The sequence below is a fragment of the Daphnia carinata genome, chromosome 6 (assembly GCF_022539665.2).
Source record: "Daphnia carinata strain CSIRO-1 chromosome 6, CSIRO_AGI_Dcar_HiC_V3, whole genome shotgun sequence".
Taxonomy (NCBI): domain Eukaryota; kingdom Metazoa; phylum Arthropoda; class Branchiopoda; order Diplostraca; family Daphniidae; genus Daphnia; species Daphnia carinata.
This window is the reverse complement of record NC_081336.1, coordinates 6,327,328-6,339,695: the sequence shown is the minus strand read 5'-3', so window position 1 is coordinate 6,339,695 and position 12,368 is coordinate 6,327,328. Positions and strand designations below refer to the sequence as shown.

The 12,368-nt window shown below is 38.6% G+C and overlaps 3 protein-coding genes across 3 annotated transcripts; 1 reads left to right on the top strand and 2 right to left on the bottom strand.

The window, feature by feature from the left end:
• Positions 1-3,559: 3,559 nt before the first annotated feature.
• LOC132088042 (uncharacterized) lies at positions 3,560-4,395 on the bottom strand (the record flags this gene model as incomplete). The annotated part of the gene is made up of 2 exons (XM_059495653.1): positions 3,560-4,032; positions 4,092-4,395. Coding segments are annotated over 2 exons (777 nt in total), but the record flags the coding sequence as incomplete, so codon positions are not given.
• A 1,265-nt stretch (positions 4,396-5,660) lies between these two features.
• Positions 5,661-6,804, bottom strand: LOC130702482 (uncharacterized). Its single transcript, XM_057524150.2, has 4 exons — positions 6,613-6,804; positions 6,298-6,523; positions 5,948-6,170; positions 5,661-5,886 (listed from the first exon to the last, which is right to left on the bottom strand). Exons 1-4 carry the CDS (start codon positions 6,802-6,804, stop codon positions 5,661-5,663), a joined length of 867 nt encoding a protein of 288 aa, XP_057380133.2.
• A 1,631-nt stretch (positions 6,805-8,435) lies between these two features.
• Positions 8,436-10,411, top strand: LOC130702306 (uncharacterized). Its single transcript, XM_057523975.2, has 5 exons — positions 8,436-8,558; positions 8,652-9,119; positions 9,188-9,320; positions 9,391-9,633; positions 9,792-10,411. Exons 1-5 carry the CDS (start codon positions 8,436-8,438, stop codon positions 10,280-10,282), a joined length of 1,458 nt encoding a protein of 485 aa, XP_057379958.1. The 3' UTR covers positions 10,283-10,411.
• The last annotated feature ends 1,957 nt before the right edge of the window (positions 10,412-12,368 follow it).

Genomic DNA, 12,368 nt, shown 5'->3' with positions numbered 1-12,368 from the left:
CGGGTATGACATTTTTATGATTATCGCTTGTTTCACTGCTGAAACAGTTTGGCATCGTTTCTGACTGTTCTTTAGTTTAATGTTTTGTGTTTGTACGTAGATTTTTGATTCGGTATCTTTAGCCGTACAACATGTTTGTAGGATGATGCGTGTTCCATTGTGTTCGGTCGTTAATGGTTAGCACCTCCTGGAACCATTCCTTTCTGGTGATTGAGTTTGTTCCATATTTTCTTAGAATTGTGTTGATGGTTACACTGCTTCACTCGGTGGAGTAACATCAGTTGCCATGTAGCAGTATTTACCCTATGTGGGGTTTGAGGATTTCAGTTATTTGATTTCTGTGTAAATGATGAAAAATCGAAACATCAGAGCATTGGGATATGAATTACAGTGATTGTTATTTCTGACATTATTAAAGTTGTTGCTTCTGTTTGTTTCTTGGAGCAGTTAATAATTGTTGGTCACTTTTTAGGTTTTTGGAGTGGGATTGGACCTTATTGTATCAGCGCTTAGTCTGAATTCTTCCCTAGTCTGGAGGTTTGTTATTCTTTATGGCTTTCCTGGATGTGTACTTTATTCCGACTTTATTTTGGTGCTTTGGGTAAAAAATGGGGATTTCTTTCAATACTACCTGCACTAATGAGATCGATTACAAAGAGGATGCATGGGGACGTTATCGCGTTAGTCTATGTTCCTTTTGTCCATTTAACACATTATGGGATATTGTAAACACGGGGTCGTTTCTTCTGATGGAGGATCTGATTTTACGTTTAGTCGATCCCACACGAACATTCAACATACAAAATCCGAGTTTGTAATTGTTTAAGAATAAATTCACAGGCAAATTGATTGATTATAAACGTTTTTTTTCTGTGTTGTTACGTTTTTAGCCCCAAAGCAATGGAGTTTAAGCATGCGGCCATATTGGCATTGGAGTAAACAAAATGAACCGAGGTTGCTCGAACACGTGAATGTCCTAGAGTCTTCGTACCACCACCGTTCAGCTAGTCACATGCTGGCCATATTCACGTGATGGTTCAAGCAAAGCTGAGGCAGTCCAGAAGGATCCGTAGAGTACGCGTCGGAATTAAGGTCAGTGCAGAAACCGTAAAGATCTGTTTAACTTGGAGACCGTAACTTAATTCAAAAGAGGGAGATTTCAAACTACAGTCACGCAATTTTTATGGGCAAAAATAGATACGTTAAAGAGTCATGTGGATCGCAGGTAACATACTAAGGCTAAAAATTTAGAGCGTTACATGGATGTCCTCCGCTTGCTGGATGGCGGGTTCAACGTATGCTCGTCAGTTATTCGTATGTTTCTCACGCATGGTAGAATTTGCCAGTCCATCGAGGTTAAATAAAAAAGAAAGGCCAGTAAATATCGATAGATTCTTGCATAACGTTTGGCTTTGCTGCTTTATTCTGAAAATCGTAAACGCCCGAATGCTCGTAATAATATTGCATAGGCTTTGATGTTCCTGACGTTAGGAATTGTGCATACAGAAAGGTACAGGAAGAATAAAGTAAACAAATCCCACTGTCTTCTCAGTTGCATGTTCCGCTTTGTAACGTTATTGAACGTAATTTGACCTATTAGAAGTAGATTCAATTCTTTCCTCATTCTTCAGTTTTGTACGTGGGTGGAGAATGATCTGACGAATTACAATGTGCGTGTGTTTACAAGGTCGGGATAACTTCGGAATCCCCGTTTTATTGCCGAGGGTTAGGGCAGACCGCAGTTAGTTGTTACGTAGGCATGCGGTCAAATTGTTATTTCCTGAGTTCGCAAACCACAATGACGTGATGGGTATGACGTTTGGAATCATTGAATAGGACTTTAGTGAACTTTAAGTTTCTTAACTTGTTTTTCTTAATCTGCACAAAGTAAACCAAACGTGGATCCGCCTCTGCTGATATTTTTCCATTAACGTCTTTTCCACCGGGATATCCTACAATCTGCTGTGTTTTGTTTGGTGATGCTGTAGATACGGTCAAACTTCTCTGCATATATAAGAAGCGTGCTCCAGCGTCGATCTATCAGAAAAGGTTTAGTGATTAAACAGAATAGAATATATGTTTTGATATGCTTTCATTACTTTTAGCCATGCAAGTGCATGTTTTTGGTTTGCTGTGGCTAGGGTTATGTATCTCTTCATCTTACAGTTTGGTACTGAAACCTCTGGCTGAAACAACACACCAACTTAGTGTTCAAGACGAATCAATCAAAGACGTTCAATTTAGCGTCGTTTCCATCAAAGAAGAGTTGGCAGCATTGGGTGAACATCCCGAAACTTTGTGTCCATTCCGAGTGGAAAATAGAACTGTCGAACAGGATCATCCTCTCGGTAATCTTGTTGTCGAAATAAGCGAAAATTGTTTGTTCGGGATCATGCAGTTCTAAAAGCTGTGGAGGAGCAGGACGCACATGTAAACAGCTGACGACTGATTTACGTTTGGCTGTAAATCATTCAGTGACTGGGCTACCCGAGACTATCATCGTCACAAATATGGCCATCGGGTGTAGTTGTGCACCAGACGATTCGGGAGCTCTTGGTGAAGAAGTTTTACGACGCTGAAGAATTCATCTGATAAGTTTGGTCACATTCAAGCAGCATTTCAGCTTCTCATTTACAATTTATTATCAGATCTATTTTAACGTTTTAAATTAATGCAAGATATTGTTCCGTAAAGTATGCTCTTTCAGTTTCCGTAACAATGCTGTCATGCCTTGTATTCCTGTCTTAACTTTACGGAGTGCCACGTTTTAAGCTTGCTCATTGGTGTCAGATCAAATAAATATTGAACATGATTTTATAAAAGAAAATAGATTTTGTTGATGTAATAAAAATTTCAGATTTTAGGAAATAGTTGTTTCTTCAGTTTAAACAGTTTTTAAATGTGAAATGTCGGGAAATAAAAAAATTTAAACCAAAGCAGGGAACAGCAATTCTAGTGCACCCATCATGGCGGCCTGCAAGTATGACCTCATGTTCAGTGAACTTCTAAAATTTAATTGTAGAAATGTTGGTTTTGACTGTGACATTGGCTATTAGTAAGGTAAAGAAATAGTTTTCGATTTTGAACATCAATTTTAGTTTTCTTTGCAAACTACATATGTATGATCAATTAATCCATGTTTAAGGAAATATCTCGGTTACAGCATTTTCTTTTTTAAATGAATAAGCGAGAGTATGGAGACCGAGTAAATCATTAATTTCTACTTTCTGTAGTTTAGATGAAAAGATGGATCAACAAAAAAAGCATTGTTTCTTTAGCATGGTGCTGAAGAGGAATAAATGAGGCAAATACCGATTGAGATCTTTGTTGCAGAACTATCAAGTCAAATGATAATCGCTGCCTTCCATATTTGTAATAACCTCATTTTAGCTCAATAGGCTTTCAAGGTAATATATACTTGTATGGAATTGTTTTACATGGTTTTAATGGTTTAGAAGCAACATGGCTAAATTTGCTGTGGCTAGCTTAAATAATTTTAGATATTTATTTGCAAAAATAGTGTAACATCACAAATACTTTACTAAAACTTGCTAAGCGATTATTTGTTTTTATTGGCATTTGTTGATTGAAATACGTCTTCTTGCAGTAACCAACCATTAAAATGAGTAAATAACCCCCCATAGAGATACACTCCTGTTTCGATGGACCAAACCTGGTCACCCTTCATCATATGGAATGTTGACTGAAGGTAAAATGTCTCATATTGGCAATCTGCACTCATTTCATCAGCATAGCCGTACGCGATGGGATTGTCAAACATGTAAAGACTTATGGTAAAGACGAGTCTGCTTGTTGATGCTGAAATGTAAGCCGTTCCTGATAGGGAGAAAAAGTAATTTCCCGTTACTGGAGCCGTGAAAATTCCCGACGTGAGGTTCATGGCTCCACCCACATTAAGCCTTTCAACTGGAAAAGGAATGCGAGTGGAGGGCGGGAAAGATGAGCTTCTTTGCACGTAGAAAGCCGTTGGCACTGATTTGGTTTCTGTAAAACCAATCAATTGCTGGAAACCTACAGTTAAATGTCAATTCATTAACCAAAAATTTCGTTTTAAACTTCTAGAATTGTACCCGGTTCGCTAGATTGTTTCGTAAAATCGCAGTAGATGCTGTTCATCTTCCCAACGCCCATGGCAGAGTAGAATCCATTTAGGTAGTATCCCATAACCTGTAGATCAGCACAAGAGGTTGGCATTGTGCTGATTGCCCTTGATTTATTACCGTTATCGCCATTGACGACTGATTGACAATTTGATCGTGGTTTTGCGTTTTGTAGCACTTCTAGCAGCTGTTGTTGTTGCTGTGCTTTTGCCTCCAGTTGAATAACTTTGTATGTCAAAGCTTCTCTAATTTCAGCCTGATAGAAATAGTGATGTAACAAAATAGTAATTCAGTTTTATTTATGTAACAAATCAATTGAGATGCTTACATGTTGTTGAACCTTTAACTCCAGGGCTTCCAATCGGTTGTCTCTGTTTTCCAGTAGCAATATTTTATTCTCCAAAAGTGAAATAATTTCAGTCTTAACAAAATAATAAATAAAATGTTTTTGTTTTTTGTATCCTAGATGAAACGGTAAGAACAGACTTTTTTACATAATTGCCAGTTAATTGTTGCAGCTGTTTGTTCGAGGAGAATCCATTGGTTGAAGATATTTTCGAAGCACACAATAGGAAAACAAATGTGGAATACAAGTAATCAGCCATTGCATCGCCTAGGACGTGTACTGATTTCATCTCGACGACTGCATCACCGTTTTATGACATAACATGAATGTGTCAACACTCATTTAAAAAAAAAAAAAAAAAAAAGTTTTATTAAAAAAAAATAAAAAAACCAATCAAACATTTGCTAGTAAATTGTTCACTTGTAGATAAGGATATGGAAGAAAGTGGATCCTACGTGTTTGTTGTACGTATGTGCCTTATTAACATAATTCCTATTTTATTGGACAGATAACTTGACGGATTCAAAAGTTAGTAGCACTTGGATACTGGGTCAACACACTTGTGTAAATATTTCAGTACAGGACTAATCATGTACGTCGGAGTGGATCGGTCAATACAGGTGAAGTAGCTGTTACGTCACGTCTAGTTTGAATTTGTATGCGATCGACTTTTAAAATCGTACTTTACTTCATTTGCTATAAGGAAGATTAATCACATTTTGTCTGTTGTTAATAACTTAGCAGGTCTGATTACGAGAAAGAAACGGGTTTCAGGCTGATATCAACGCTTATGACAGCCTGGTTCACATCTTGGCTTTGATATTGTCACGATTTGTTGAATGTCATTGAGAGTTGCATGCGGATTCTGCAGTCCTTTGTGTAAGATAAGACAAGACTTTACTTAAGCTATTGCATAAATATCATGAACAATTTATTAATTAGCGTATTGTATTTTTAGTTTCCAGAAAAGAATAGAAAAATGAAATGGAAACCCCTGATCCACCTCCAGTTTACAGGAATCGTCCAAACAACTTGAACTTGATTCCTACATATCCCTTGTGCTACAAACGACCACTTATTCTCTACCAGATTCTTGGGCGGCAATCTGAAGCCATCAAGGAGGACACCAAGCTAAAGTAGTATGTCAGTTATTTATTTTTTATGTATTGAAGCAACGCAGGATGCTGGGGCGTTTAGGCAAGAGTTTCACACATGTGATTGATGATGAGTTGTGTACCAATTGCTATCGCAGTCATTCCTGGATATACGAAATCGTTGCATTTCATGTACCCTCCATCCATCCATTTATCGATTAAGACTCGATCAAAATCGGGTCGAGTGTATGCGGTTAAGGCGCACGCACGCAGATATTCCTCGACAATAGTGACGATGGTATCCCACATCATTACTTTCGTACTCCTGTTGAATAAATATTTTAAGGCGGTTGTGGCAGATATGGTAAACTATACCCAATCATTACTTCAGGACACGCTCGATGGCTTCGTTATACATGGTAACCGTTTCCGCATAAAAACCTCCATAATATTGATAGAATTGATCAATTGCAGCATGAAGACGCAGCCAAACAACTCGTTGATGCCGATGTATGGCTAGGTTCTGATTAATCAATGGCACTAGACTTGTTTCTAGTAATTCCTTGAATGTGATAAGGTCGTTCTCTATAATGTGATGAACTGTCAAGCCTTTTTTGCGCACAAGAAAAGTATTATTTTTAATTTAATCAATTATGCTTTAAAAAAAAGTGTGTTGGCCAGTTACACGTCAACGAAATTAAAAATACTGCAAGAAACGTGATTGATTTTGACCCACCTAAAAAAATATGGTCTGGCGCTTGACTGTCGTCATCAGTCGATGCCCATCGTTTGAAATCAGCAATCAACTCGTTATTTATAAGATTTCGCCAGAAGAAAGAAATGCGTAAATTATCCAACAGCTGACTCGTAACGTTGCGATCATCATGATGTTGCATACTCCAATTTTTATAGGCGAACCTGTTAAATTGCGTCGTAATTTGGCTGTCGTAGTCAGGAAATAGCTTTAAAATTTAAAAAGAAAGTGACTTCTAATATTCCTTTAAATAACAGTGAGGTATTTAATTTTGCCAATTATAACAAGAAATCTTACCCGGAGAAAACTGACAAAGTGCTGACGTATGATTGAATCGCCTATAAAAGCAATATGCATCGGTTGTCTTTGCCGTTTAACTGATAACGAATCAAAACAACGGATGACATCTCTCGTTGCGTATTTCCTGAGTGGGCACTGAGTAAAAATGCATTTTCCATCGATCTTATTAATGTTCTTCATGTCATTCATTTCGCCATTCAGTCTACCGCGATTTCGATTGAAATAGCAGTCAGTTACTAAACATCTAGCGGTTGGATTTTTCTATTTTGTTAATTCCGTTATTGACGAATGTTTGGTGTCACGTAATGATTCACGCATGTCCACTTGTGATGGCTCTAAAATATTCGTTTCACTTGCACCGAACGCGATGAGAGTAGCAATTAAAACATTCCTTATTGCCTTGCTGTGCATAATCGCTTATTTTCTGACTAGTTTAAAAGAAACGAGATTACGTGACCATGTCGCTGTGAATTAAATGTAAGATATACGGATTGATGTAATATTTAAAGTGAAGTGTTGCGTGTCGTCTAAATTTGTTGCGAGCTCAAAGTGTAGTCGTGGCTCATCTTCTCATCGAAAATTGTAGGGAGGTAAACTGTCCACTGGATAATTATTGCATCGATCGCGTTGTTCGCCCGTCAAGAGATACGTGAACCCAAGTATCTGTACGTCTAAAATTCAGTCATATTATTTGAGTAAACTCAAGTAAATTTCAAAGCAACACGATTAAAAACATTTGAAAGTCAGTAAGTTTTCCTTGTTATGTATCTGCCTGTTAAAAACAGTTTGGAAATTAAAAGCACCGAGTTGTGTGGGTCTTTCGAAAGGCAGACAACGACTACTACTCGCCAGAATGAGTTCATCTCCAAACTCAAATCTAGAAAACCTAAAGACATTTGTTGAGGCATGTGTACAAGTTGTCTGCAACGCTTTGCTTCTGGCAATCTAGCTGATGGTTCTCTAATGCGGACTGGTGAAAGAAGTCAGAGTTCTTCTAATACATGTCTTATCACTATGCAATGTCTTTTTACTTTTGATATTTCCTTTATAATGAGTCAGTCAATCAGTTTGCTTATCAGGTAAACATTTGTTGTTGTTTGTTGAAAACGTTGAAAGAGAATTTGGTTATGTTCCAATTGTAAAAAAAAAATGTGATAACAAAAATGAAACAACGCATCGCAAAAAAACCGTGAGTTATTTTTGGAATGTTTTATTTTATTCTGTATTTATCCGTCACTTTTAATTTTATTCAGTTGCCAAGGATAAATGGGAAATATCAACGACTTTACATATGCAAGACGAATGAGAAACATAAAGGGCCAAGGGGGTAAGGTTTTTCGGGAGTGTTTCACTTTTCAGGATCGACTAGCATCACCTAAAATGATTTAAAGAAACGAAGAGGAAAAAACATGGGAAACTCGACCAAAGAAACCGAAATACTTTTGGATTCGCAAAAGATGAAAAGGGAAGATGCAAAGGCAGTGTGAAAGAAGAGAACGAAAGACGCGATTAATTCGAGAAAAAGGAGAACAAAATACAAATTGTGAGGATCAATGATGGGCTATCATTCTTGATTTATGGTATAGTTTGACAACGTTCTTGAGGCTTGCTTTCGCCATCTGGAATATATGTTGCAACTTAGAAGAAATGGCGTTTGCGCTGTATCCTGTGGATAAGATACGATAAATGGATTCTTAAATTACCACTGCAACTGACCTCTTTTTTTAATGAATGTTATTTCAAAACACCATCTAGGCAGTTTTAACCAGTTTATAGTTTTCTCGGTATTTCATTTTAAGCCACTGTGCGAAGGCGAAAGGATGGGACAACATTTTTCCGGGACGATGCGATCATTTCTTCTTATTTTGGCGCTGTCTACGTGCTATCTCACGGCTGCTCCACCTGATATGCAAGCAAGAGTTGAACAACTCGAGAAAAACTATGTGAGTTCAAATTCATATCTTTTCTTGCTGCATTTGTTCCTAATGTTTGACTTACGTGTACGCTGAAAGGTTAAAATTAAAGAACATTTGTAGGCCAAAATTATTGATTTGGAGACGAAAGTCGGTCGACTGGAAGCCAAAATTGAAAAACAGGATTCACTTTTAGCTATTTTGGAAAAAGGACATCACCCTTTGAAAGATAATGTCGACATCAATCAACCTCGTCGTCAGATCGTAATTCTTCGCACTTGCCATGAAATCCACGTCGCAAATCCGTCGCACCTCTCCGGTATGTACTGGATTGATCCAGACGGACAAGGCATCGGTGATCCACCAATCCACGTCCATTGCGACATGGAGGCACCGGAGGCAACTGGAGATAACTGGAAGTGGGTTCCTGTCAAAGGCACAACATCTATTTTGCATGACAGCGAGTCGGAAATGGACATTGGAAATTGCACAGAACCTGGATGTTACTCGAGGCAAATCAAATATTACGCAAGCGATAGACAAATCGAAGCGTTAAAGCAATTGTCCCAAAACTGCACACAAAACATTAAGGTACTGTGACCAAAGCTCATATTTATTTGAAAGGTCGTTTGTTTTAAAATTCGTCATTGATGATGCAGTACGATTGCAGAAGATCGCCGTTAAGCTACAATGAGACCGCCTATGCTTGGTGGATCGACAAATACGGCAAAACGGGAAACTTTTCCAAGAGCCACTGTGACAACCTCGATGACGAAAAACCTTTTCGGAAGCGTACGTGCGATCTATTTATTTGAATTAAAAAAGAAACGCATTGACAATTCAAATCGGGACCAAAATTCAGTTTCCTTCCGTAACGAGCGTGTGCCTCTTACGCGCATCCATTTTAGCAACCCGTTTAAGCGCTCCGGCCAGTACGAAGTGAGGCGGTTACGATGTCATGGAAAGGCAAAAACGGAGGCAATGCCGAGATCGTGCGAAGATTTGTGGCTGATGGGACACACTCTCAACGGAATCTACTCAGTCAGGGGTGCTAAACAAATAGAAACTGTTTTCTGCCAATTTGATACACGACCTAATGAACAAGGTAGGTGAAAAGTATTCACGTCTTTGATTTGATTAACTGTCGTTTTGGTAGATCTGCAAAAGGAGGTATGTCAAAATCAAATTCTTGAAAAAATTCTTGTTTTCTAAATTATAGGGGAAAAAAAAGAAAAAATTTTAGTTATATTATAAAAATTTCAGGTTTCCAGAAGAGGATCGGCTATCAAGACATAAAAACAAGGCCAATATACTTCTACGTACAGAAAGACAACAAATTTTCGGAAAGAAACGTTCCACTTCCGTTTGAGCTTACCATAGTAAACATTGGAGGGGCCATGGATTTGCCAAGCGGCGTATTCACAGCACCCGTCAACGGAACTTACTTCTTTTCTTTTGCTGGACTCGCGCAATTTCCGGTGGTTCCAGATCCAGTGCTAAGGGAAATAGGCGCGAATCTTTATAAAAACGGTGAAAGAATAGCAATTAGTCAGGTTAACAAAGGCCACCTCGTATATCCGGATAATCTAAGTCCAATCACCGTCCAAAGTACTGTATCTTTGCAAACCGGAGACGAAGTATGGATCCAGATAAGTATTGGGATCAGCGGAGGGTTTCTATACGGTGAAAGGCAGTTGATGAACCAGGGTTCACACACGCATTTTAACGGGTGGCTTTTAGAAGAAGAAATCTAAGCAACGCAGACGTTTTCCACACCCCAGCTTGGCAGCAAATACTCCAGTCTGTTTTGAATCTGTTTTGATCAAATGGTAAGATTAAAAGGAAAAATAAAATTTTGTTTGAAGATTCTAAGGATAAAAAAAATACGACCGATTTAATGAATTTTTATTTCATTTATTGAGTTTTCAGACACGAAACAAGGCGGGTACACAATTGCTATGGAGCATTAGACAATTAATTCACTTTATTTTTTGTAGGACGCTCTTATTTCAATCATTGCAGTTGAAGGAGAAGACCGGAAACCTTTGGCAGCCCGGCCACGTTGTATGCCTATTTCTACCCCACCATTTTTTGGAACAGCAACCGGGTTGGAGTCTTTGCTGTGATAAGCCTTGTTGCCCGATCCACTTGTACCAGAAAAACTGATTCCAGAATACGATTTCGTGATTTCCAAATCAAACTCATCGGATGGCTCAGACGGAGCTGGTTTTCGAGTATTGTCAGGAAGTGGGTCAGGTTCTTTGCTGTCATAATCCTCATTACTTGAGTCACTTGTATCAGAAAAACTGATCCCAGAAAACGATTTCGTGATTTCGAAATCAAACCCCTCGGAAGGCTCAGACGAAGCAGAAGAACTAACTTTCCGCATTACTGCTGGATCGTTTGTTTCAGCTGTACTAATCGTTCCGGTTGTCTTTTCTAGTTCCAATTGGAAATCGTTTTCTTCAATATCAGTCGTTTCATTGACTTTAAAAGACCCAATGCCACTTACGAGTTGAATGACATTTTCCTCGCGGTTTTCTGTGCCGTAATCAAGTTCTTCGTTGACATCACTGTCGTCCGGTATACTAATCGATGACAGCAAACTTTTTGGCATTGGCTTTCGAATATCGACAGCAAGTGGGTCAGGATTTTTGTTGTCATAAGCCTCAATACTTGAGTGACTTACGCCAGATAAACTGAATTCAGAATAAAATTGCGTGGTTTCCAAATCAAACCCCTCGGAAGGTTCAAACGAAGCTGGTTTTCGAGTATTGTCAAGAAGTGAGTCAGGTTCTTTGGTGTCATAGTCCTCGTTACTTGAGTCACTTGGATCAGAAAAACTGATTCCAGAAAACGATTTCGTAATTTCGAAATCAAACCTCTCGGAAGGCTCAGACGAAGCAGAAGAACTAACTTTCCGCATTACTGCTGGATCGTTTGTTTCAGCTGTACTAATCGTTCCGGTTGTCTTTTCTAGTTCCAATTGGAAATCGTTTTCTTCCATATCAGTCGTTTCATTGATTTTAAAAGACCCAATGCCAGTTGCGAGTTCAATGATATTTATCTCGCGGTTTTCATTGTCGTCAAGTTCTTCGTTGACATTACTGTCGTCCGCTGTCCCGATCGACGAAAGCCCGCTTCTTGGCCTTGGCTTTCGAATATCGACAGCAAGTGGAACAGGTTCTTCGCTGTCATAAGCCTCGTCATTTGAGTCACTTGCATCAGAAAAACTGATTCCAGAAAACAATTTCGTGATATCCAAATCAAACTCCTCGGAAGGCTCAGTCGAAGCTGAATAACTAACTTCCTGCATTACTGCAGGATCATTTGGTTCAGTTTTACTAATCGTTCCAGTCGTCTTTTCTGGTTCCAACTTGAAATCGTTTTCCTTAATATCAGTTATTTCATTTACGGTAAAAGACCCAATCCCATTCTCTAGTTCAGTGACGTTTATCTCCCCCTTTTCTGTTTCGTACTTAAGTTCTTCTTCGACATCATTGTTGTCCGGTGTACTGAACGAAAAAAATCTGCCTTTCGACATTGGTTTACGAGTATCCGTAGCTTTTTCTGCTGCAAACGTAACGACATTCAGAAATTTTGTGAGCAGTGGCTTCAAATCAGGGTTAGTTTCTTTCGAAACCTCTTCTGTCATCGTTGCTAAAAGTTCTCTTGTTAAATCTGCATCACTGTCCTCCAAAATTATGCGCATAATTTCTATCATTGCTGCCATAATTCCGGAATCATCGTTTCCAATCGAAGCAACTATCTCTGGTTTGACTTTCGAAAGATGTGGCAACAAATCATCATCGATAGCGTTATCAGGTCCAAAAATGGGAA